The 26,077-nt window shown below is 32.1% G+C and overlaps 1 protein-coding gene across 1 annotated transcript in view; it reads left to right on the top strand.

The window, feature by feature from the left end:
• Positions 1-12,127: 12,127 nt before the first annotated feature.
• Positions 12,128-26,077, top strand: part of LOTGIDRAFT_134519 (hypothetical protein) — a gene marked incomplete at both ends in the record, with an annotated part of 37,275 nt that continues 23,325 nt past the window's right edge. The window contains 6 exons of the mRNA XM_009068593.1: positions 12,128-12,233; positions 14,575-14,738; positions 19,841-19,948; positions 22,639-22,776; positions 24,512-24,668; positions 24,870-24,898. Of these exons, the coding sequence (XP_009066841.1) occupies positions 12,128-12,233; positions 14,575-14,738; positions 19,841-19,948; positions 22,639-22,776; positions 24,512-24,668; positions 24,870-24,898 (702 nt within the window). The remainder of the gene's footprint in view (positions 12,234-14,574; positions 14,739-19,840; positions 19,949-22,638; positions 22,777-24,511; positions 24,669-24,869; positions 24,899-26,077) is intronic.

A 26,077-nucleotide genomic window follows, 5' to 3' on the forward strand; every position in this document is an offset into this window, starting at 1 on the left:
TTCATGAAGTGTTTTCATTGAGAGGGGAGAAAGTCAATAATCGTATCTGATTGTTATCCTGCCATCCACATCTGTTAATATCGTCTCTCAAGAGGATAACACTCTACTACATAAGCTTCCAAGTTTTCAATGACTTTATAATCAGTCTCAGTCGTGACCTAGGCCTTGTCTTTACCTGTATTGAAATAGTGTTGGTGGTACGATTCATGTTATATTTTTACCCCTTTCAAACTGTGACATTTTGTCTTCTTGTCGTGGCTTCCGGTTGTTTTGACGGCTCATTTTAATATAATTCCCGTCTACCTATTAGCCATAAATTATTTGTTTATATTTAACACAAAAACACATTCACAGTTCTATAATGTTCAAATTAAATTTTGTTGGGGAATGAATCGTGATGGTACCATATACAAGTCAACATCTTCAAAATCTCTTTGCATATATATACAAATTCCATTGGCTTTTTGATTAATTAAAGGTCCCACAGCGATACTGGCACTTAAATATAGAACCTCATACAAAAATGCTCTTTTAATGACTTTTAAAAAGTCAACGCAATAAACCACAAAAGCCATACATTTATGTGTACAGCAAGAAACGGATAATTAAGAAAAGAGGTTATATATATGTTCGACAATAGTTTATCTGGTATTTAAATTGTAAAATGTGAAGTTATGCAATCTATAAACATGTTGTATATTTTTGTTTATATATTTTACTCGTGGTTATCTTATGATATGAAATTGCGTGCTGTGTAGTAAGGTCTATTTTGATGTATAAATTTTGGATTGCACTCTTACAATGTGTAATCATTTACCAGTATAAAAGAAATAGCTCAGTGTGGAACTGGGAAAGGTGAGTTAACATATTTAGTATAATATGTTGGTTTGTCCATTATCTAACCTCAGATGCCTGAACGTCATCAGTTCCATGACCCACTTCGCTTTTACAGACTAGCTTTGCTGTAGAAATTAGTTTAAATTCTTATGATGGCACTGATATTGTTTTTAAAACAAGTTAATGTTTATTATCACCACAGGTTTAAAAACAATTATATATGTTAATTCACTTATGTTTGTATTTCTTTATCAATGGTATGCTTCTGTCTGAAATTACATGTCTATTTTAGTGTCTGCTACCACTTTAAAACATGTCTTGTTTCACGTATGTAAATGATATGATATAAAACACCATATAAATGCCCTATTATCAGTTTCTGAATATTATATTGTACTGGATATTATAAAATAACTTGTAGGTTAAAGAGATTATTTATAATCGTAAAATGAATTTTGCTTCGGAATGCTTTAAGATAGGATCTGACCATCCATAGTCATCAGCATGTTAAACACACATTTATTTAATCTGCAATAGGACAACTAATTATGATTAGTGGGTTGGGTTGTATGAAAGATGTTTTTTGAAACTTTCCCGTATAAAAAGAAATAACAAGAAGTTCTTAGAATATTTTAGGAAATATCGACGTTATGTCGCATTTCACTCATCAACAGATATGTTCTAGTTTTAGGAGAAGAATTCGCATTTTCAATGTTATACACAAATACATATGTGTGTTGGGTTATTATCCACCAACTCTCGAAATTACGTCATATTCAATACGTAATTTAAACAGATTGTTTCGAGCCCAAGGAAATGAAATGAAATAGAGATTTAAAGACATGCACCTTTTAGAGCATATTATGATCTTTAAGGCCTGGCAATGGTATTTAATTGTCTGATCAGTGTCTCCGAGTGTTTGACCACTACCAATAGTTAAAATACCAACTCAGACAAGACTAGGAAAATCTTATGTTTGTAGATCATTCTTTGGAAAATCTCCCCTTCATAACCCATTAGTTATTACCATTCTTTGTGTCTGGTAAATTGTGAAATAGGAAAATCTGTAAATCACTTATTATATTTACCGTCTACCATAGCTGAAGTCACCATCAAAATAATATGTCTTGCTCCGTAGAGCCGCATGAGAATCATTTAACAATCTTGCAATTTCACCATGCCACATTTACCCAGAAGAACCGAAAGAAGGAAGAGAGAGGGCATTTCCTTCTTTATAACAGCATCTGCAAATAGCTCAATGGCAGACTATAAGACACATTGCATCGATTGATTGTTAACAGGAAGGAATTAAAAAAAAAATGGTTAAAACTAGCAACATCCCACTGTTTGTCAATTGTAATAACAGAAATTGTAACAATTAATTTGTTTCAATGTTTAATTTAGCAACATGTTTACGTTTGTATCAGCCACTAGCTATCAGTCTTTTCATTCAACTGACATGTAAATAAATAGATTACATATCTCAAGTTGCAGATGTTATAAACACACCCAGTATCTCTAGTAGTCTCTTTCATAGACATGTCCTGCTTTTGTTTGCATCCCACCAACTTGGTCTCTAGGTCCATTGAATGTGTGACTTCAAATTGGTTTATAGGTCTTATGAATGTTAAAAATTTGAATGTTTAACTACATTTTTATTGAAAGTATGTCTAACTACCTGTGTTGCTCACGATGTCTGAAAGTATATTAGCTGGCGATTCCAAGCCCGTCTTGACAAAAATTATATTTAAATGTATGCCATGTGTGTCAACCAATTTAGTTTTAGGAATCTGGCATGCACTGCTCACTGATCGAAAGTGCGCCAATAATCCTTCATAATCAAAGGAAAGAAAACAGTGTTATAAGTAAGTAATGTAATTAGAAAACCCACTAAAATTTTAGACTCCATTTTACAAGATTAACCTGTAATTAAAGGAATTGCGTCAAACCACTTTCACTCAATAACCGCGAAATCAAGACGAAACAAGACACAGTGCGCATATCTTCATTATCCTCACATTATTACACGAAACCGGCCTAAACGAATTAGATTGTCGTCAGGTAAGATGTCGTAGGTTAGAAAATTCGTGTAAGGATCTTAACTGTAAGCATTGGCATTGGAACCATGAGGATATCATGGGTAAAAAACTACCCAAGTTTGGTTCTATTACCATCAAAATTGTAATATGACCCCAAAATAGTTATATACTCGCAAGAATAGGTAACAAAATTTCAAATTAGGTAATAACATAGCCACAGTTAGCAATTTTATCGAACTGTTTAAGGTTTTGATGCTTATTTAGGTGTTGATGCTGTTTTTTGGTGGAATACAAATCATTTCACAATTTATTGCTTGTTCTAGTTGGAATAATACTACTTGACATATTTGGATTAGTCAAAACCATTTCATCAAGTTCCATGCCAGTCCTTGTTTTTTTTACACTTGAAAAAATGAGTTTATGTGACATATGTTCAAACTACGTCTTACTATATCATTTTTTGTTCTGGATGACAGGTCATAGGGGTTACATATTAATACATTCTGTGGAAACATAGATTATCTTTTAAAGGTTCATGACACCATCTGTGCACTGTAAAAGAAATTGTCTGTTCTTCATTCTCTCCATATATATGTTCAAGAAACAACTATTCTAAAAAAAATAAAACATTTTATATTAAGACTGATGTTTGATAGATAGTAATATGTGAAGAAGTAGTATATAACGTGCACAACCATTTCAGACTATTTTTATTGCCAATAAGAACTTCAGTATCACTAGTTGATTATGGAATAAACCTGGAAGTTCAGATATTTATAATGTAAATATTTATTACAGGTAATCCTAATTGATGGAGTTTATTCCTCATGATGAGGAAACATACGACGGGAATAGGAAACTTTGAAGAATGCTTAGAGAGTCTACGACAAATCAACCCTCCTGAAGGTAAGACATCCTCAATTCAATTAAAAGTTAACAAAAATATACGATTACAAGGTCCATTTACGATACTCGAAAACCATCTTGGATTTTTATCTGAATACAAACAAAAATATATGAAATGTGAGTTTTAATGGTAAGTTCAATTATCTTATTCCGATGCCTGTTCTCTCTACGTGCGAATATTATTTCTTAGCTCGGTTTGGGTACGAATTGATCGGACTTCTCTGGTCCTACAAACCACTTTACAGGTTACACATGAACTGTTCTAAAAACAGACATCTGTATAGTAAGTTCAGAAAGGTCAAGGATTATTATTGAATGAGGGTATGGTATTTTTCTAATTTAACTTTTCAGTACAAAATCACGAAATGTTAACTGTTCATGTAAAAGAGGTTTTCTTCTTATTTAAAGTTATCTCATGTAATGTAAAATTATAGAGAGGAAAGTCAATGAATAAACGGAAAACCTTGTCTTAACTTTGTGTTAGCTCATTTCAGCTGTCTGAATGGAAATCAAATTCGTCAGTAACTAATGTGACGAAAGTCTAAATATACAAGCATTCAATTTGGCCCAGTGTATTAAGACGGAAAGCAAGAGCACACAATTTTTGCTGTTAAAATGTCTGCTAATTGGAATCAAAACAATATCATAAATATAAATGTCAGATGACCCCCTAGCCTGGAGTCACATGATAAATTATATAAGCACCTGGACAGACAGACACATGTGTTTAGTGAATCAACCTCATGCAGTGTTTTTTTTCTACATGTATAAATAAAAACAAGTCAGTAAATGTTAAAGTAGCTACCTCAACTGTATCTGAAGGCGGTGATATTTATATTTATAACTTTTTTAAAGGTCTAAATATAATCAATTATACCATGAAATTATAGAATTCTGAAGCAAATAGTGTAAACATTTCCCAGCAAATAACAGTTAAGAGTATCTCAGTATTCTTTTACCTAAAATTCTGTAGCTTTAGATTAGAAAAACAATTTGGAAAATGTTCGAAGGCGAAAATGGTAGTATCATACGGGTGAAAAATGAACGCATTGGTTATTCAACAACGGGAAATTGTTATCGACAGTGATCCTGTGCAAATTTCCTTGTTCATTAATAAACAATGTGCACATACTTGCCAACTTTTTTTTTATAAATATAATATACATTAATTATATTACGTTCTGATAACAATTACCATTATTTTCAATCAATTAAAATGTTATGTAAATTAGAAATATAGAAAGTGTAATAAAAGCCGTGTAACATATGTTTATGATAAAGTGGAAATTTTGACAGGTTAAATACGGTGATCAGTTTGAGAGTTTCGACTCGATCCTTTTATTGTATTCAAGAGCACGTACTTGTTGTCACGCTATTGCTCAAGTTAAAAATATGTATTTTCTTCAAGATCGGTAACACCAGACTGACAGTGAACATGAGTCACAACCTTTGATAAAAAGTGCGCCTTGTATTTACCGGCAGAGACAAAAAACCTTTACAAGACAAAGTGTGTATGTGTACCTTAAAAGTATCAGAATAGTTTACAAATCTTTGATTCACATGAGAAACATGACACGGATAATGAAGATTGGCTGCGCCATTTACACTGTTATTAAGTAAATTTTGTTAGAAAAGTGATTGAGGGTTTTATTGGAAGAATGTTCAACACCTGATTCATATTGAGACCTATTACTATAATGTTTGTCGTGGTTATATCGAAGTTTGGCACTCTGGCCCGTTCGAAATTCCTGATTCTATTCTACAACTACAGCGACATTGTTTTCGGAGAGCATTCTTGATATTTTTTTAAATTAAGTCTGTATTATAGGATCATTAAGAAGTTCGACAATAAATCAGTAAACCACAGAATGTGTACGTTAAAAGTCTGTCGACATTTTGAAATCGTTGTTTCCCTCATTGTACACTGAATGGCGTAGCCGAAACGATTCAGGTGCAAATGAATAGGACTTAAAACACTGTTTCATTTCATTTGGTGTCAATAAAATCACCCCCACTTCATTTCAATTAAATTAACTCTTAATTTTCCTCAATTTAATTCCAATTTCATTTCCTTTGAAAACACCAAAGAATGTGAGATTAAAACGTCTTGGAAGTATGCGGAAGAATTGTTACAAAACGTTAAACAATGTCAAAAAGAAATCATTACATTAACCATATTAAATTATTTTTTACGAGGGAAAACCAATATTGTCATTCAGCGTTACTGGATTCTAAAGAATATTAGACGTAGTGAAGCGATTATCTGATGATGAACTATTATTTTAAGATGATAAAGATCATAGAACGACTTTAATTAAGCATTAACCGTCAACCCTCTTATCACAGATTGATGCGAGATCGTGAAAATTGATGAATAGACCTACAATATTAAAAGTGTATTATCAAGAAGCTATTCATCTGAATGTGGAATGTCACTTTTTGTAATATTATTTCGAACAAGTTTTATTTCATCTGATATCTTTATTTCAAGATGAATATATTGATGATCGTGATAGTTAGAGTACTTGTAATAAGTGAACGATAAAGAGGGCTTGCGTTGATTTACTGCGGATACGACTTATATCATTGATACAACTAATCACAAGTTTTTTTCACAAATGTTTTAAAAAAGAGAAACTTATTGATTATAAGATGTTAATTAAGAACAATACATAAACAACTTCAATTTCTTTATCAATGTCTGAGAATAGTGTAATTCCGGGGAAATAATTCTCTATTGTTATCGATGTATCAATAATTGAAATACATGTAATAAGTTTAAAAATTGGTTTTACTAATTATGGTTCATCAATTTTTCCAGCAAAATTCTACCCTTATCATTTATTTCCGACAGGTTATGTATGATTGACACCTTCACATGCTTACATTGTATTTGTTCTTGTACTCCATATTTCGACCTTCCATTATTCTGCCGCTGTTAAAAAGAGGAATTCAATATATCAAGGTTTTTTTTCAGAGCGATTGTGCTTCATTTAGATATGATTTGTTGAAGTATCAAAAGTTGAAACTTATATCACCGATAAAGATTTAAAATATTAAAATTTGTAGTGCAGGAGAGTATGTATATAAAGAAGACTTCTTAATTGTTGGCCGTCATTTAGTCAATATACGAATTAATGAAAAACCTTTTGATCAATATTCAATGACTATAGATTCACCGAATTGCACTCGTTTTTTACTGCAGTTGTATCGTGCTAGAACCAGTAAAAATTATATTTATCTCTTGTTTAAATTTTTAATAATTGCTGTTCACCTGTAATTGAAGTCCATACGAGTTATTTATTTATACTTTTGACAGTTTAGATGAATATTTATAATTGTATCAGATTCCAAAATTTTATATATTGACCTGCATTTAAACATAAAATCTATTTTATTTGAATAATGTAAATTATCGTTCAGGAAAGGACATTCGCATTTTACAAGAACAGACGAGCACTTTACTTACTACTTGTTTGCTGGTTTGAATACCAGAAAGTGATTAACAGTATATTATACTCTCTCTCTCTCTCTCTCTGTCGCAGATTTGCGGTAATATACGGGTAACTCTCCGAAATGTTATTTATGTTCACAAGATACTGTTTCAGAACCTCATTCAACGATATGTTCGTGTACAAGGATTTATTTTATAGGAACCTAAATCGACAAGAAACTAACAACATATTGTTATCGTTGGTCACGCTTCGAAGTAGAAGAGCAATAACTTATATGAAATATTTTCGATACGGTTCCTCTTCTGTGAACAAATTCAGTCAAGAGTTGTTCTGTATTGTTATATGGAAATATTATTTAAATACCTATCTTGTTTATTGGATATTTGGTTATATATTCATTGCTTTAGAATTTGAGATGAAAATAATATAAAATCAATCATCAGTGTAATTTCCTTTATTTTTATCCCATTTCCTTCAATCTGCCATGGATTTAGAATATGCCAGTTGACTTTCATGAGCCGCTGTTTGAAATCAAAATTTATGTACTATAAACATGTGGCTAATTTTGAATGCCACATTTTTTTTAATTTCAACAATTTAGAGTAGTTTCATGTCATTTACAATAAAATGTTAGATGTACTTGCTCATGATCAATCGATTTTTCTGTGAAATCATGAAATGTAACTATTACAGTGGAATTGCATTAGTCTGCTCTTTTATTTTATTCCCAATCGTTAAGGGAGCTTTTCTCAAGACCACCTGTAGCAGACAAGCCACAGATGTATTGTGGAGTCTGACGAAACATCTAGAAACTTTTTCTATCTCATTCCTTCCGACTTGCATCATTCAAAGAGGGGAAATCAGGGTATAAATGATGGAACATGAAATGTACGTCAAATACAGGAATTCGCTGTACAAGGTTTTGCACTCTCCAAAATGATATTTCTGATCTATCGGTTTTTATTTTATATAGAGATATATATATATCACAAAAATATATATGCTGATCCAGAATCACCAGTTAAAATGAAATTATTGTTATCATCTGTACGTCTCTTTCTGAAAACCCTCTCTTCATAGCTGTTTATTTAAGTTAAATTTGGTTTTTGATATTCTCATAAAAATACCATTAATTGTGATGTTGAAATCTTTGTTATTCTTAACATGTGAGACTGTTTGTCAAGTAAATAAATAGGAAGAAATGAAAACTGCCTGCTTTCTGCTAAACTGTCAATGTATTCAAGAAAAGTGTAACATTACATGGAAAAACATATTTGTGTTAAAACTTAATACTTAACACCAAAGTGATCACCTTCACACAATATCCCTGTGACGAGAACTGTACTAATCCGAATATGAATTCTGAGTAAAGTATCCAAACTACTCATTTTTTATTAACCAGTTTTCATGGGTTCTCTTTTCTTCGTTTGGCTTAAGAAGAGCTCACAACAATGTTACTCGAGATTCATTTGTTGTTCAAGCTGTCACGTTGTTACCCTGAGGTTGTTCTGAAGACTAGATAATAGTTCTACCCAACCTGGAAATTCCATTCCAAGATTCTACTTTCATGAAAATTTATGATTGAGGAATATGAAATAGGAAGTTGAATCAGATAATACCTCTAGCAAATGTTTATAAAAATACCTGTAGCTAGAGTAAAATAAAAGATATAATATAAATATAACACCTTATAGAGTTTGGCCTTTAAGACGATAATTTCCGAAAATAATTTGGTCCTTTATAATCCTGTTCATGTTTTGAAAGAGAATATTTAAAACCTTCAGAGTAAACTTTGCACGTGAGCAAGCATTTAAATGTTGGGATAGTTATTTAGACGCAGAATATTTTGCTCTTCCTTGTAATGGTTGAATCTTAAGTTTCCGACTTAATAGCAGATCATCTGTGTAACCAATGAAATCTCTTCATGGAACAAAGGAAGTGATCAAGTGATATTCCTATTTAGAAGAGGCTCTCTTGACATCTATCTCACCCCGCAACTTCCTGATTATGGATATTTTAGTCTATTGTCTTTAGTCGGTCGTGTTAACATTAGTGCTTGGAGCTGAAGGGCTGCGTCGGCATCATCGATATTTTGAGGCAATTTTAAACTAAGTCACGTTGCTATCTGGTGGCCTTATACTTCTGAACACTCAACACTCCACATAAATATGATTTTTAGAGGAACATATAAATAACAGTATGATATACTGCAATATACAAATGCCACAGTGGTAAAATCATAATTGAAGAATGAAGGTAAACCAAGTCTCAACGATCTTCGAAATAAGCTGACCACAATGCCAAGTAAAAATCAGTTTGATTCAGCTTTTTGCGATTCTCTGAAATCATACATCTCAAGAATACAGGCTGTGGTGTAGGCAGATGTTGAATACTACAATAGAAACCTTCATAAATTCCAGTCATAAGTCTATCTTAGCTTTCGCTATGACAAATAGGGCACTAATTGGGAAAACCCTGTATATATCGGATGACCCAGATAACACTTTTATGGCCATAAAATTTTAACCTCACAATTATAGATCTATTGGACATTTTTTTTTACGATTAAAAAGCTCGCATGCTGGCATACGTTTACTGCGGAGAAACTATTGCCGATGAGGAACACCGTTCAACCATTCGCTTAATAGTTGGAAACATGACCCAAATTAGTAGGCGATTTTCACTTGTAGATAATGATACAAAATAGAATTTAAAAATTTTTAATTTAAAGGTCCATTCTGAAAAAGCTTATGATTTTGTTTTGGATAAGGGAAATATGGTTTACTAGGTTAGTATCGACATCAATCTTACTAGAAAATTTCATATCCGAGAAATATCATAATTAATATTGGCGGCAGATTTACCCACAGGCAGTACTTAGTATACTTATGTAAAAATAATTAAAGTTGGATTCCTCTCAAAGTACTCAAATTTTTAAACCACAAAATATGGCAGAGTCAAACTGTTCTAAAATATTACATTATACATTGTCCTGCATATGGGACCATGCTTTATGTCTATCAGTGTCTTCAAATAGTCAATGTTCCCTTTCTCTTAAATTGTGGAAAAAAGAGAATTTCTTTTCTTTGCCCTCTCTGTTTGGGAGGTTTGGTTATTAATGTCTTCATTGGCCAGAATGGTGCAGAAAAGAAGGACGTAAAACTCCATTCATTTCATATTAATGTCTATGGAATGCCCAGTTTTTCTGTTTACATGGCATGAAGTCGTGTCAAAAGATAAATGGTAATTTAATATATAAGTTCATCTACAAGTCTGCTAATTAATTACGTGTAGTTGATTATAAAACCACCGAAAAACCTATAAAAACACAATGTATCATCGAGTACAGGAAGGAAATACCACATTAATATAGCTTGAAGGCATTAGGTAGACTGCAATAGTCTGTGTTTTCATCTTACTAATGGAACAATACTAATCAAAACAGAATATGCTTAAAACCTCTCATTAGTTTTGTGTCAAGTGTCTGTGATAGAGCTTCTACTAATTAGTGTGGGGGTTTTGAGACTGAACTAAAGTAGACATAACATGTTACGGTTATACTATTTGAAAGGCTTTGTGGCTTTTAGCTAAATGCATGCCAAAACCTATGCTGATTTTTGATATTTGGTATTGGTGCACGAGCAGAACAAAGAAAACACATTATGAAAGAAACAATATTTTGTATTCACACGAACGTGTGGACAAAAACTAATATGTGTAATTTTTAATCGGACATTGACCTTGTGGATCCAATGTTGCAAATTTGAAACCCCAAAACTCAGCAACCATAACAACATCTAAAAGCAGCTATTTTGATAGCTGTTATCGTAAAACCTGAAAAAGGGCGGGCAATTAACAATATTATATTGAAAGTGCCTTTAATTAACTAATGATATTAGTGGTCTCTCAAATCCTGTTGCTCGCGAATTTTATCTTCAGCCAGGCTTAAAATGATTCGCCTTAAACTTGACCAGTTGTAAAATAATTAATTAGTTTTGACGTTACCTTCACCCATTTTCCAAGGTAAAAAAACTGACGATTAGTTGTAACAGGTGTGTTTTGCTACCTGTTGATAATGTGCAAAACCAATTTTCTGATAAATAAATACTTAACCACATGCTTTGATTGTAATGTACAGATAACTTTTCATTGAGATTTCTCAAAACATTATAAACACAAAATTGTTCTTATATTTAAAGCGGCACTATTGCCAGGAAAATAGGACACGGTAAATATACGTTGAAAACTTCAAGGAAATAGGTTTAAAGAACTCATTTGCCCTTGGTTGTGTAAAACGCTTCAAATTGTCCCAAAATTTTATCCACTCGTGATGAAACTTGGTATGTATGTGTTTATTGATAAGATCTCGCCTAAGCCTTAATCTTGAAATAATTCAGACCGTGTTTTAGTTATTGCTTTAAGCCTGAGAAAAACGTGTAATTTGGCAAATGAACGATAAAGGCTACAGTTTTTAACCGGTCAAGTCCCAGCCAAGCAGTAACGATTTTCAGATAAATGGAGTTATTCTCTTTGATAAAAAAAAACGTAAAATTAGGCTTCTCAGCCTATGGAAACTATAGTTGTTGCATAGGCATGTTCATGATATCTTAGAAAAGATCGAAACTGACAAAGTTACTCTAGATTTATTCAAAATTATTTGGTATATTTGAGTTATTGCTATCTATGTAGAAAGAATAAAATATTATTATTTCATCAACATTGAGCGAAAAAATGCATTATTAAGTTCTTTAATACGAGAAATTGTGTATATTATTTTAAAAAGACACTGTTATCATGACATTTGCTACCTTGTCGGTAAGCAATCATCTACTTATAGTAGAATTTTACAAGTTACAAACGAATTAAATAAAATGATTGTATTTTTCAGGAATATATTGCAACGGAACATGGGATACATGGCTGTGTTGGCCACCAACAAAAGGTGGTATGAAAGTGAAATTACCATGTCCAGACCGTCCTGGGCTCATTCCAACAAGTATGTATATTATTGATAAAAATCTTTACCAATACATATGACATATATCATTTTGCAGAATAGCTATAAGCAAACCATATCAAAGCCCTATATAAGTATATAATACAGGGCTTTGAACCATATTAGAAATACATTAGCAAATCATAGTCGATTTGGGTCGTTGGCACGTATATCAAACTGTCATATAACACAAAGAAAAACGTTTAATTTGTATGACGATTAACTGTATTTATTATATGAAATGATTGTTTGGACCGTTTATCATACAGAATATGATTAATACTAGACAGAATTATAGAATGATCAGTTTAGTTTTTATCACCTGAGATATACACCAGACGTAATCAATGACTGCCAGACAGAATTGGACTGCCAGACAGAATTATTGAATGATCAGTTTAGTTTTTATCCCCCGAGATATACACCATATATAATCATTGACTGCCAGACAGAATTATAGAATAATCAGTTTAGTTTTATCACCTGCGACATACACCAGACAGAATTATTGAATGACCAGTTTAGTTTTTATCACCCGAGATATACACCAGACATAATCATTGACTGCCAGACAGAATTGTACTGCCAGACAGAATTATTGAATGATCAGTTTAGTTTATATCCCCCGAGATATACACCATATATAATCATTGACTGCCAGACAGAATTATAGAATGATCAGTTTAGTTTTTATCACATGGGACATACACCATATGTAATCATTGAGTAATTGGTTTAGTTTTTATCACCTGATAGATACACCAGACAGATTCATTGAATGACCAGTTTAGTTTTAACAATCAGGACAAACACCAGACAGAATTATTGAATAATCAGTTTTATCACCCGAGACATACACAAGACAGATTTATGGATTGATTTGTTTTTTTTCACCAATTGAGACATACACCAGACAGATTCATTGAATGAAATCTGAAGCAGAATTAATGCATGAATTGTTCAGTTTTCATCAACAAGGACATACACCAGACAGAATGATTGAATAATCATTGAGTGGACATTCACCAAATAGGATTATTGACGCAAAAAGGCAGACAATCTTGGAACTTAACTTCAATCTAAAATAGAAATTCTCAGACAGAAAATGTCATTATTTAATTGATCTTAACGGTATCATATCATAAACTAAAAGTACGTTCATGCTGGCTATACCATAATTTGTAATAGAATCTTCATGCAAAACAACCATCACACGTCTTCTTACAAATACAGTATATTGAGTGGCTCAGAAAAAAAAAGATAGCACTTTTGATTTCAGGATTTTTCTTGAAGTATCAAAGCTATGATCATAGTATTTTGACCTCATATTTTTGGGGATATTAAACATCTGATAACTAAATGCCAGCTTTTTTAAGTTGAACAACTGGAATACCAGTTTTTTTTTAAAATTCCTGGTAAAAATATTTAATGCCGAAAATAATGATTATAATTTCACATCTTTAGTGGAATTAATGCTCAATATAGCCACCATTTCAACAAAAAAATCGTCTTTATCCATGACAAGATATTGCCTGTCCAGTTTGTTCAAGAGGTATTTTGTTCCATTTCTCTCTATTTATATTTCTCGGTTGTTTTTTCTGTCAGCTAGAGAAAACAGACTGTAAACCATTTGATCAGGAGTTTAAGGGTTGCCATTCATCCTTTGTTTGAAATTTTAATATTCAGAAGGCAATTTTGGGGGGTTTGTTTTTGCATAAATATCGTCTTCAATGGACATTAGTTCAATGAAAGAGGAGAAATTTACTCTTGGCATAATATTGTTTGACAAAGGATTTAAAAAATAACATTAAAAAATGGTTTAACATAAAATACTGTAATATTCTAATATACAATAGACAGTATTGGAATGCAAGGTGCTAACAATCAAAAACATTAGAACTGAAATGACAAGATTGATTGCGGTCTGAAATGCGACAAAATATTATACATCATTCAAGGCAAGGCCGAGTCACGAAACATATAAAATGATTGACAAAACAAAAGCCAAGACAACATGCATTTTGTACCGAAGCAAGTAAAGTGTAAAATTTAATTAAACATTTAATCATAATCCAATGCCAAAATATCCTGGATCTTAAAGAATTCAATATCTACAAAAACTGCTGGATCTGAAGGAAATTGTTCTTATATCATTCTGATATTGTTCGCAGGTCTTTTGACTTGACTGATTCCCATCTCAATTATTTTGGGATTAATATGCCAATACACGCCAGTGGAAACAATTGAAAATATCTATATTTATCTGTAAAGTACATAACCTAACCTATTTGTTTATAATCCCCCCGGCTATGTCTCTCATCTTATAACCTTACTTTTTCAGATTTTGCCCATCGGACATGTGGACCAATGGGAAAGTGGGAGGGAAGAACGAAAAATGATTACAGCATGGAAAATGGTTATTCCAATTATATGGATTGTTATACAGAAGAGGCTAAAGAAATATATTATAAATATTTTGCCAACAAATCCGACGCACAGAAGCAGGTTAGTGGGGTATCTATTTTCAGTCAGTAGGCGAAAGTCGGACATTTATGAAAATACCTCATTATTCCAGTCAATCCTTTGGTAAAAGGGTATAGAAATGCTTTTAGGCATTTAAGTAAATGTACTAAAACTGGTATTTTTGTTAATCTACTTTCTTTCCCTTTTCTAATTTCCAAAATATTTGTGAGTTTTTTTTTATCTTTGTAATTTTTTTTAAATCAAAACAATTATCATTTGTTTAAAAAAATTAATAAATTAACCTAATCATGTTAGAAAAAAAGTCAATTTATGGAACACCGAAAAACAACCTCTTTCATGTTTCTTATTTTATCCCTTTGTTTTCGAACACAAAATAGAAACAACTGTATCTACGTCTAATATGGTAAAGCATTGCCTCCCCGAAAAATCAATTAACGCTGGGTTTTTAAATTAAACATCGGACATGATTTTTTATGTTATAAATAATAGCGCACTAGCAATTCATATAAAACCATTATAGTGGGCATGTATTTTATATTTTATTTCCGAGTTAGTAGCATTTTACTTCAACACAAATAGGTTTCAAATGCGTATTAAATACCACTTGTGAGTTTGTCAATACTGACATATGTTTTCATATTTGATATCTCATTATTGAACCTTGATCCTTAAAGTGTCTTTGTGTTATTGATTTGTCCAAAGATTAGTGAAAAAATATAAACAAGAACATTCGGAACCGGTTTGATAGCATGGCTTCACTTTGAGAAATATAACATCTGAAAGACAAACCTAAATATGTACAGGGCGTTTGGATTGTTTTAAGGTCCACGAATGTCGACATCAATAGATAGGTTTCAAACTGTAGACTGCATGAATTCGAAGTTGATTATAATGACTTACCGCTCAGGTTTGTGACCCTAATTATAGGGACAGAAGATAGTAGATCACGGAAGGACATGTATTTATTGAGATATTGTGACTATAAATCATTAGTTAATTATAAGATATCAAACATATGATGGTATATCATACATAACTCTATCCCAATTCATACTTTCTAATACGAACGAAACTAAGTTACTTGTAAAGTTGTATTGTGTGGTATAAATATATGTAGTATGTAAAATGCAAAAATATTTATACTAATACTGCTTGCTAGAATACTAGACACGAATTCATGGGACTGCATGCATATAAAAAGCAACAACGACGGTTTTTTCTGAGTGCCCAGCGTTTTCCTTGACCATCTATATTCTAATAGCCAACCTATGATCAGTTGACCTCAAAAATACAAATCATATTAATTACATATACATAACTGTGATAGTAATCTAAATAGGCTTAAAAGATTATCGTTGTCTTATTATTGGAGTGGTCTGATTTTCTGAATTTGTAAAGTCCAGTATCGTGTATCAGTTGTGACGTCGCTCATAAGGCATGATCTAATCCTGAAGTGTAATCGAGCACTTTCAATACATGAAAAATGTACCATGGGTCAGAAAAATTAGACAATGACTTAAAATTATTTTGATTGCTTCATATAACAACCTAATATTAGTGTGTATATCAAAACAAATCGGGTCACCAGCATCCTGACAGAAAATAAGACACCCAGATTGTAACCTACCTTTATCAAATTATCTAGATTGATTTTAAGACGGAACTTGCTTGTCAATGCCTGTCAAGATTGACTGGTGACAGAAGATATTTATATTGAAATAAGTACTGGCTATACGTTATTGATATCCAGCTAGTTACGTCCTTGTCATAAAAGTTCATGGTCGTTTTAGGTATAGAATTCTACGATTATATGTCATGATCGCAAAGACCATGAAGGGTCACCCCATTGAATCAAGTTGCATGTCACTGTAAACAATCTCCACTGTGGAAAATATGATAGATTCTTTTAGAGTCTGATATGTTAAATGTTAACATACGAAATATGGTAATTTTTGAATTATGTCGCTTTTCTTTAAAATAGAATAAAATTTCCAGCGATTTCAGAAAAATTTCATAATGTAAGCCAAAATGTCAAAAAAATCAAAAAGTTTTTTGAATAACAAAATATGGTATCTTGAAGTAATCTGCATCCATGGGTTTTAAGGATGGGCGTTATGATTGTGATACATTTTCCATTTTCGTCTGCCAGGCACGAAGATACCAACTCCTAGTTGAGGCAATAGAATATATGATGCCAAGTCCTATCTAAGTACATATATGATGCAACTACCCTTTAGAGTATCAACTCATAGCTGCCTCCACCTTTCAAGCCGAAAACCTGTGTCACATATGCAGCTCGAAGTTACATTAGAATATATGGAATGCCAAATATAGTAGATGGATGCCAAGAAAAACCAAAATAAGTAGTCACGAAACATACCTCAACAGTACAAATCGTGTCACGAAAGTATCAGGTCAGCAAAGAGTTCGTGTGGAAAGAATCAAATGGGATTGATCCTGAGGAAGGATAATAAAATCATGAAGTAAAAATTAGAATTATTTGTGGTTCTTGGGATCAATATCATGTACTTGTACCGGTATATATACTTGTTGTAAATTCCATCGTATTGAAATAGATAATAGGATTATAATTCCCAGATTTAGTTTTAATGATTCAGATTATTTTAAATCAAAGAAGAATGGGTATGTGTCGTCACGATGTCATTGCCATTCACTTAACTCGTATTTTAAAGGATGAAATGTAAAATGTAGTTTGAAATGAGCTATTCCTTCGCAATTCTGTTCAAATTAATCCACTGTTGCCCATGTCTCAAAAGCAACTGTGTTGTTAATATTTCACCTTCGACTAGTGGGATCTATCTCACAATGGTCATGGCAGAAATTGTTCTATCCATAAATATCGCTTAATGATTAATATTGTATGTGTGTGGGCCGCAGTATTACTCTTGATATTTTGTCTATGCCATTAGATAACAATATTAAGATTAATATACATTATTATCGTCCAATTATTGTAGAAAATGATAATTATAACGATAATAAGGTATATGAACGTACTGATAAACATAATTTCAATTATGTAATAATCAGATGAATCTGCATTTCATAATAAGGTCGTACTTGATTAGTTACCTGAAATGAAGATTCTTTGGTCATTGGTGTGGTGTGATAATTTAAAATAACGTTTCAACCCCAGATTTGTCTGAAACAATGACCCCTTAAGCTGCCCTCAGAACGTGGCGACATGTTTTTTTTTCAATGTCCATTGGCTCCTACCATTGTAGTCCCGATGCTCTATTGTTTTGGATTTCGGTTTAGCTCTGCAGTTCGGATCGTTAGTACATAATCTTGCATGATCGCTTAATCGCAATAGTTTCTATATGAATTTGTAGGAAGTCATCCTTTAAGGTGAAGAAAGTAAGATCTGATAGACATCATTATAATCTGTATTTCATAAAGAAATAATTCCTTATGAAACAACATAGCGTTAAGAATGATAGTTTCTCCGAAGGAATTGCGACAATACATAAAAACGTGAATGAATTATTTAGCATGATAAGTCTTGACAATTATATTTCCTTGATAATGATGAACGGTTTACAACCCAGCTCTCTGGAATAATAAGGAAATGCAATTTACCCAAGGTCATAAATATGATATTTGCTCATCTGAATTCCATCATTTTCCTGAAGGCATTCCAATTAACTAACCATCATGATTCTAATGAGCGAATATAACATTATCTTACCATGAAAGTCATATTATGTAATACCCCCACCAAGACTTTCTTGGGGGCTGAGGCGAAAATGAATGAAAATGAAATGATCGAGTACTACCAGGACCAAAATAATACAAGGTGAAATGGTGGAATACGATTTGTTCTAACTACCTTCACACTTGTTTTTTTCCATACCTTGTATGTGTCATGTTAATTATGAACAATTCCGTACTAAGACGATTTTTTATTGAAACATTTTCTGTTATTAAAATTATATGATAACCATTCCCGTATAAAGCTTTATGAGGTATTGAAATTTTATCATGGTTCAAATAATGGAACTGTCGAATATTAAGGATATCATCAATTTCTTGAAGATTTCCATCAAGTATACTCTTGATGAGATTATAACTAAAATATCTTCTTGGGAAAGTCTTTCGGTACTTTTTGAAAGGGTAGAGCGATATCAATCATATTATAGCTTCCAGAACATTATAACAGAGATGGCGAAAATTTCTTTCCAACTTTTATATAATTTTCCAAAGTACAACGATGTAAGAATTCCAAGAGATGAATTAGAATCAGTGCCCCTGAATCTAGTTAATGTTGTTATTGTTAAGGTTCTGACTAGGTTATCAAATAAATAACTAATGAGTTAAGTTGTGTGCATGTTTTATTTTATGTTTTCGTTTTTTTAAAACGAGATGATTTAGGGTATACGATTCTAAACGTTTGTATTATTTTCAAGCTAATAATTTCCACCATATATCTATAAAGCATATAAATGAGAAAATAAGAGTATTTAGCAAACAAAGACGAACAATATTATGTATGTTGTATGTTTAAAGTGACATTTATGAAATACATGGTACTTGGATTATGAAGCGAATATGTACATTATTGTAATTATTATGTAACTTATTCTGTCGTCGATTTTGCATCTAAAGATAGAAAATTGCGTGACAGATGTTCCATTTTGTGTAAAGTAATACACATTGACCCGTTTGTCCATTTGGCAAGTGTCCAGTATGTATGCGTCTCTTAAATGAGTGTAATATCGTCCAATTGTGAGATAATTACGCGTATCAGAGTAACACGACTTGCCCATTAATCATGTTGTCTGCACTGTAGTTCAGTACTTTTAATATGATATGATATGATATATGACACTATTTAGATACAATTATAAAGTATACTGTTGGTACTATTGTCCATTAATCTTTTTTCCTGACCAACCCGCGATAGTGGCATTTAGTTCTGCTCACATGGAAATGAATGGAAGTTACTACAGACAAAGGACACGGCATTGCTGCGGCAAAGATTGATAAATAAATATTTTAAAGATTATATGAAAATTCTTTATTTAGCCACTTAGTTATAATTTCTGACAGTTTGTAGTGGACGTATGTTACATTGCCTGGCAAGCTATCTTGATATATTTCAGTTACTGTATGATATAGTTAGCAGTACCAGAACTTTAGAAATATGTGGTTTAGCTTTATCTATGGTGACAACATTTATATCTTTAATTATATTTATGTACTTTAGGCAAGTATGATTTTTATACGCCCATGTCCATCCGTCCGTTCCAATTGCTCGTAAACACTCTAGAGGGCACAATTATTGACTGATCTTGACGAAACTTAGTATGAGTGTTTGTAATCACTCAAGAATAAACTTCATTGAAAATCAGAAGAATCAAAAAAATTTAGTATATGAGTTATTGCCCTTGTGTTTGAAAACGCGTTCAATTTGAGTCAACACTCTAGAAGGCACAATACTTGACAGATTTTGACAATCGTGTCGTGAGTGTTTGTTATCGCCCATGGATGAACCCTATTGGAAATCGAAAAACGTTTTATAGCAGATATTGACCTTTTCTTGAAAACACTTTTTTAGCCTTTTTAGCTTGAAAACACTGAAAGGTACCATTCTTGTCGGATTTTGACAAAACTTTGTAATACATTTCAGTATCGCCCCACAAAGGACAAAAGACGTGTATGACTGAAGGTTGAATATTTGATACTGGTGATTAGTACTGTACTGCCAAATATTTTTATTTAAAATCAAAGCTATTTTATTTTGAATTTGTTAAATGGTTTACATCTTACTGTTCTATATATAGGGTGTACGTAAGAAAAGAAAATAATACTCCGTGGATCATTGAGCTAAAGAAATGTGGCGTTTAATAATTATAATTGATGTATTCTATTGAGAACATGCAACAAATGTCAAACATAACATTTACCGTTTTAAACTTTATAAATAGTAGTACCCAATTTAAACGCCACTTTTTACAATTTAAATAGATTTAAAAAAAATGAAATGTGAACCGGCATTCGTGCACAGAAAAATTGGATTTATATGGATTTTATAATTTTTCCCTCACACAACATGTAAACATGCAGTTTTTTTTTTAATAAAAATCATTATTTCACAGTTCTTTTTGATATGCAACTTTGTAAAAGAAAAATGCTGATTGAAACCGGATATATAATTTGAACTGACATGTGACCTTAAATATTTTTATATAAAGGATATAAAAGATTTTTATTTCATAGTATTACAGTTTAACAATCGACCGAAACAAAAAAGGATTGGCTTCACGTCTTGAAAATATATTTTATCTGCATCATTCACCCATTTACCAAGTCTCGATTTTCCACATACGACAGCTAAAACGAATACGGGATCGTGTTGAATCAGCAATTACATTCTTGATCACTCGAGATTGCAAAGATCAGCTTTTGTATTTGGTGAGAATGAACAAAAACGTTTATTTTCATTCGTTAATTTACTCTGATTGAAGTCCAAGACATTGAAACAAATCAGTGACTTTACATATATATATATATAAACTATCAGACGCATTACTATTGTTTGATGACAGGCGATTCAGTGTATTGTATGAGGCAAATAAAAATGTTTTCAAATGGACATAGTTTTTTTTTTATAAAAATAGTATGTTAATTAAAAATATTTTAACTGTATCAGTATTCATAACACGATCTCAGAACGTCCTGAAAGTCGAGTAATGCCATATAAACGGCTATAAATTATACCACCCAGAAGTTTATAGCATTATTACAAGGAAAATGAAGGTACTTAATGCTGCTTTTCGTGACCGTTCTCGTTTTAAACCCACCGTATTATAATATTGTAGTTCCAATAATCTAGATTATTAATCTTCAGTCAAAATCATATAAAATATAGGTTTAGACAAGGAATTGCTTAAATCGTCTACATTTAAAAGGAATCTTCCTTTGTGAAAGTATATAGGGTAATTATATCCGATAAGACTAAAAAGAAAAACCTTACTTCCACTCTTAATGCCCCAATTCATTCTGATCAAATGTTGTTTCATTAGCATTATTTTATTATACAAAATATAATTTATATCAATGACATTGTCGCGATAGATACCCGGAATAAGGCGGACATCTTTCAATCGTGACATCACGGAATAATAATTCCTATTAATACGGTTTTGACTTACTTATTTGACTTTTTATGATGTATATTTAGCTCTATAGATAAAATCTACTCATTGACAACACGTGCAATGTCTATATCATTACATGTGGTCCAAAAAAGAATTGTTTTGTTATTTAACGAACATTTTCCACTCAGGAAATTAATTTCAAGGTTTCGTGTTATTCTGAAATGGATTCCCAAATAATATTTACAGCACTTTTAAAAGTCGGTTCTTTTTACTTAAAATCCTAAGAAGAAGTGAATGTTGACAGCAGACTATAAAGGGTTAATTTGTATCAATTGTCAATGGGCAATTCAATGTTTAGAGAAGTCGGTCATAAAATGGCGATATTGAAATTCCTAAATAAATTTCAAAACCTTTTCTTTGACATTTCTTGACAATTTCAAAGTTCAAGTTTTTTTCTCCAAAACTGACAACGGAAGTTGATTGAGCCATTTAGATTGATTAACAGAAGGTCATGTGTAAGCGTCATAACTTTTTTGATTGTTCAGAAGATATTTAAGTTGCCAACGATCTCGTCTAATTTGACTCATATTTTTATATGATGCACTCGTTATGTTGTCATAATCTAATATTTTTCCTATTTCTCGAGTTCTTTGCTTTATATTTACTTTATCTTGCCAATAATGTAATTTTGATTTCCTGCTGTTCAGAAATTAGTTTGATTAGTTGACAATTTTTTTAAAGTCGGTCACGGAATAATGTCATAATCAACGATTTTTCATTTCCCTTTCAGAAGCTTGAAGTGTAATCGAACGAGGATTCATAAGAATCTATTTGTGTCTATATTGGTTCAGGTTTTGATTGAATTGATCCAGTATGTCGATCAGGAAATTGCACGATCCAGTCTTGGTGAAAATGATGATAATTCTATATCTAACACAGTAGGTATACATTTTACGTTAAGTCAATGGTTTAACTGCATGTAGGAATCGACTGGTTTTAGGTTCATGGAATATGTGTTTCCAGTGATTTGAAAATAACCATGTACTTCTTCCATAACCACAGAACACGTTAGTGACAAGTCAGTCCAAGAATGCTAAGACATTCAATGAATAAACCGTATTGCTACAAACGGTTTGAAGTCCAATAAAAATGTCGAAACGATGACGGTATGTCTAGTATGAAAGTCGTCTTCAGATGCCAAAACAATATACTAAACTGTCAGAGCTCATTTCCAATATATTGTTGTAAAAGTTAATGTTCACAGACGAAACATTAGTATATGTCGTCTTCGATTTCCTTGTAAAACAATTAAAGCTTATTTAAAGTTCTTATGAATTCATCGTGTCGATTCTATTAATTGAATTGGTTTTACGTATATTTCAACTTAGTCAGACTCCTTGTTTTCAGATGACCTGACCTGTAGAAAGTACAATTCAATTCTGGTACATTAAATGAAATGAATGGAGTTTTACGTCCTACTTTTCAGCACCATGTGGGCTAATGAAAACGCCATGCAAGGTGCAATGAGGGAAATTATGCCAGGACAGCGGAATTAGCCTGCTCTTTTTCGATTTCCAACTGTCGTGGGATCTTTAACGTGCACACGGGGCCTTGGTTTATTGTCCTATCCGAACGACTAGACGCTTTTTTCCATGTCAGCACCTCTTACCTGCATCACTGACTGAAGGTATCATCTCGACCTATGCCGGGATTGAACCCTGGACCCTCAGGTTAGCAAGCAAGCGTCTAACACACTGAGCCACCACGGCTCCCTGGTACATTAAAATAGCGTTTGATAGTTCAATTAAGTTAAAGAAGATAGGTTAAAGATTTGAATCAGTTTTGGCGCTTTAGAGCATGTGGTTACAAACATAAATCTTTAAGAAAATGTACACTTGTATTGTATTGATGACTTGCGATCAAAGGTTTCTAAGAGCATGCGATCTGTGTACGAGCCTTGAAAGCAATAGTCACAACTTTGAGAAGAATTTGAACTGAATTTTAGACTATAATGAAAACCTTTTACTGTTTAAATTCAATGGTGTATAAAAAAGAAAACATTAAATTCCATTGCAATTTCACTTAAACGTAAGAAGCAACTTAGTAAGTTTAAGTGCAATCTCATTTGTTGCCTTTCCAAATTATCCTGAAAACACAATAAACTGGCATCTGGCATACTTCATAATTTCATAGACAAGTTAGAACATACTAATATGTCACCACAATCTAGGTTTCTAGTGCTTTCCTTATTTAACTTGATTTAGCATGTCGGTAATTTCATCAATATATCAAAGACGTAGATTATGTTCTTTTAAGATTTTCTAGTCTTGGTCGCTCCTATAACACTCACCTATAATAAACTCTTATATGCCTTTAGCTATAGGAAATGCAATTATTTTACGTTTATTTTTATTTTAAATATATATATATATATATATATTCTGTCTAATGCTTTCTTTCAAGTATCAAATGAAACGGAAAAAGCTTGCTCCAGCATTTGCATACATGGTACTGCTTTAAGGTACACATGTAATAAAATAGTTGTTGGAAGAGATATCATTTCTAATTCAAAGACAAACTCTATATCCTAATAAATATTCCATGACTTTGTCTTCGATATGGAAGGCTGATAAGAAGGATCTTAATCTTAATTCTGCTGTTTTATTATTTCAGCCAGTATTCTGTGAAGTAGTGTACGCTTTAATAGAATATACCAAAACAGTCAAATTTATGTGGATGTTTATAGAAGGATTTTATTTACATAATTTAATAGTAGTCTCAGTTTTTACTGGTAGACCATCCTATCCATTATATTATTTTTTAGGATGGGGTAAGAAATCTTCATATATCAGGTCCATAAGTGCAAACATAGGGTTGAAATTACAATGAGAATCATGGTATCTGACTTCATGTTTTATGTCTTACTACTACTAAAATATACAAATTTCATCTTAGAGATTAAGAAATTGTACCTTTTATATTGCCCAATTTGTTTTCCCATGTATTATTATCCACGTATTTCATATTTCAGGAGTTCCCATGGTATTAACAATAGCCTGGGTGATACCTATGACACAAACACAACATGACAGGTAAGCAAGATTAAAGTTAAACCGTACAGCAGGGAAAATTTGCTCCAAAAATATCTTTTATAGCATATCCCTTGTGTCGCCGACACAACACGTCATCTGACATGCAAAGCAAAATGATAATTCTGTATGATTTGACATCTGAAGGCATGTCCTTAATATTTAATGTAATTAAAAAAAATATACAAAATGCCAGTATTGACCGATGTCACGACCCTTGTCGTAGTCTACAAAATATATCAACATTTAAAGCACATTCAAGCCAACAATATTGATTCCTATTTTTACTCACCATGTGTTCTAATGGTAAATTAAGGAGACCTGCATGAATTTATAAATACGCAAGGACTTGGCGCATATTAATATTATAACCATAGTGCATGAAATAATGGAATCAGGTATATGGCCCATACACGTTCAATAAAACCATCAATATATTGAGTCAATATATTGACGGGTCAAAAATTTATTTAGATTTTTATTGACGCCTCATCGTCCGTGTGTAGAGAATCTGTCAATATATTGCATCAATATTTTCAGAATTTCAATGAACAATCACAAGTTTTTTTGGCATTATAGACGGAAATATTGAATCGTGTGTTGGCATTTTCTGTCAATAGTATTGATGTCAATATATTGACTATTTGATACGTACAATGCAAATTTGTACGTGCAATATTCTCCCGACTGCCCTTAAGTTAAAGCACGTTATCAAAATTTAAGATCACAGCCACCAGTTCGCTTACTAGACCTGTCAAATGACCTTGAATCAGTACCTTTCGGTGCAATGAACTATAATGACGCATGACAACATGTTGCTAGATAATAGTTGTTATTTTCCGCTCATTGATTAATAATATAATGTCTCCAATTGGTAATTACTTGTAGCAATTAGTGAACAATTAGCTCGTCCATTAATTAATTATAGGTTTGTGAAAATACACTGAACTCTAGTTATATATTTTCATATTTCACTGACAAGTTGAAAGTTTTGGTATACCAGATCATTACAATATTTTACAGCTATATTTTGTTCTTTTTTTTGTGCACCGAATATATATCATCCTGTCCATATTTGTCTCCAGGACTTGCAATTTCTAATCCCAGAGGCTGACACGCCAGTAACTTTTAAACAAGTATCCGTAGGCAA

Source organism: Lottia gigantea, assembly GCF_000327385.1.
Source record: "Lottia gigantea unplaced genomic scaffold LOTGIsca_91, whole genome shotgun sequence".
NCBI lineage: Eukaryota > Metazoa > Mollusca > Gastropoda > Lottiidae > Lottia > Lottia gigantea.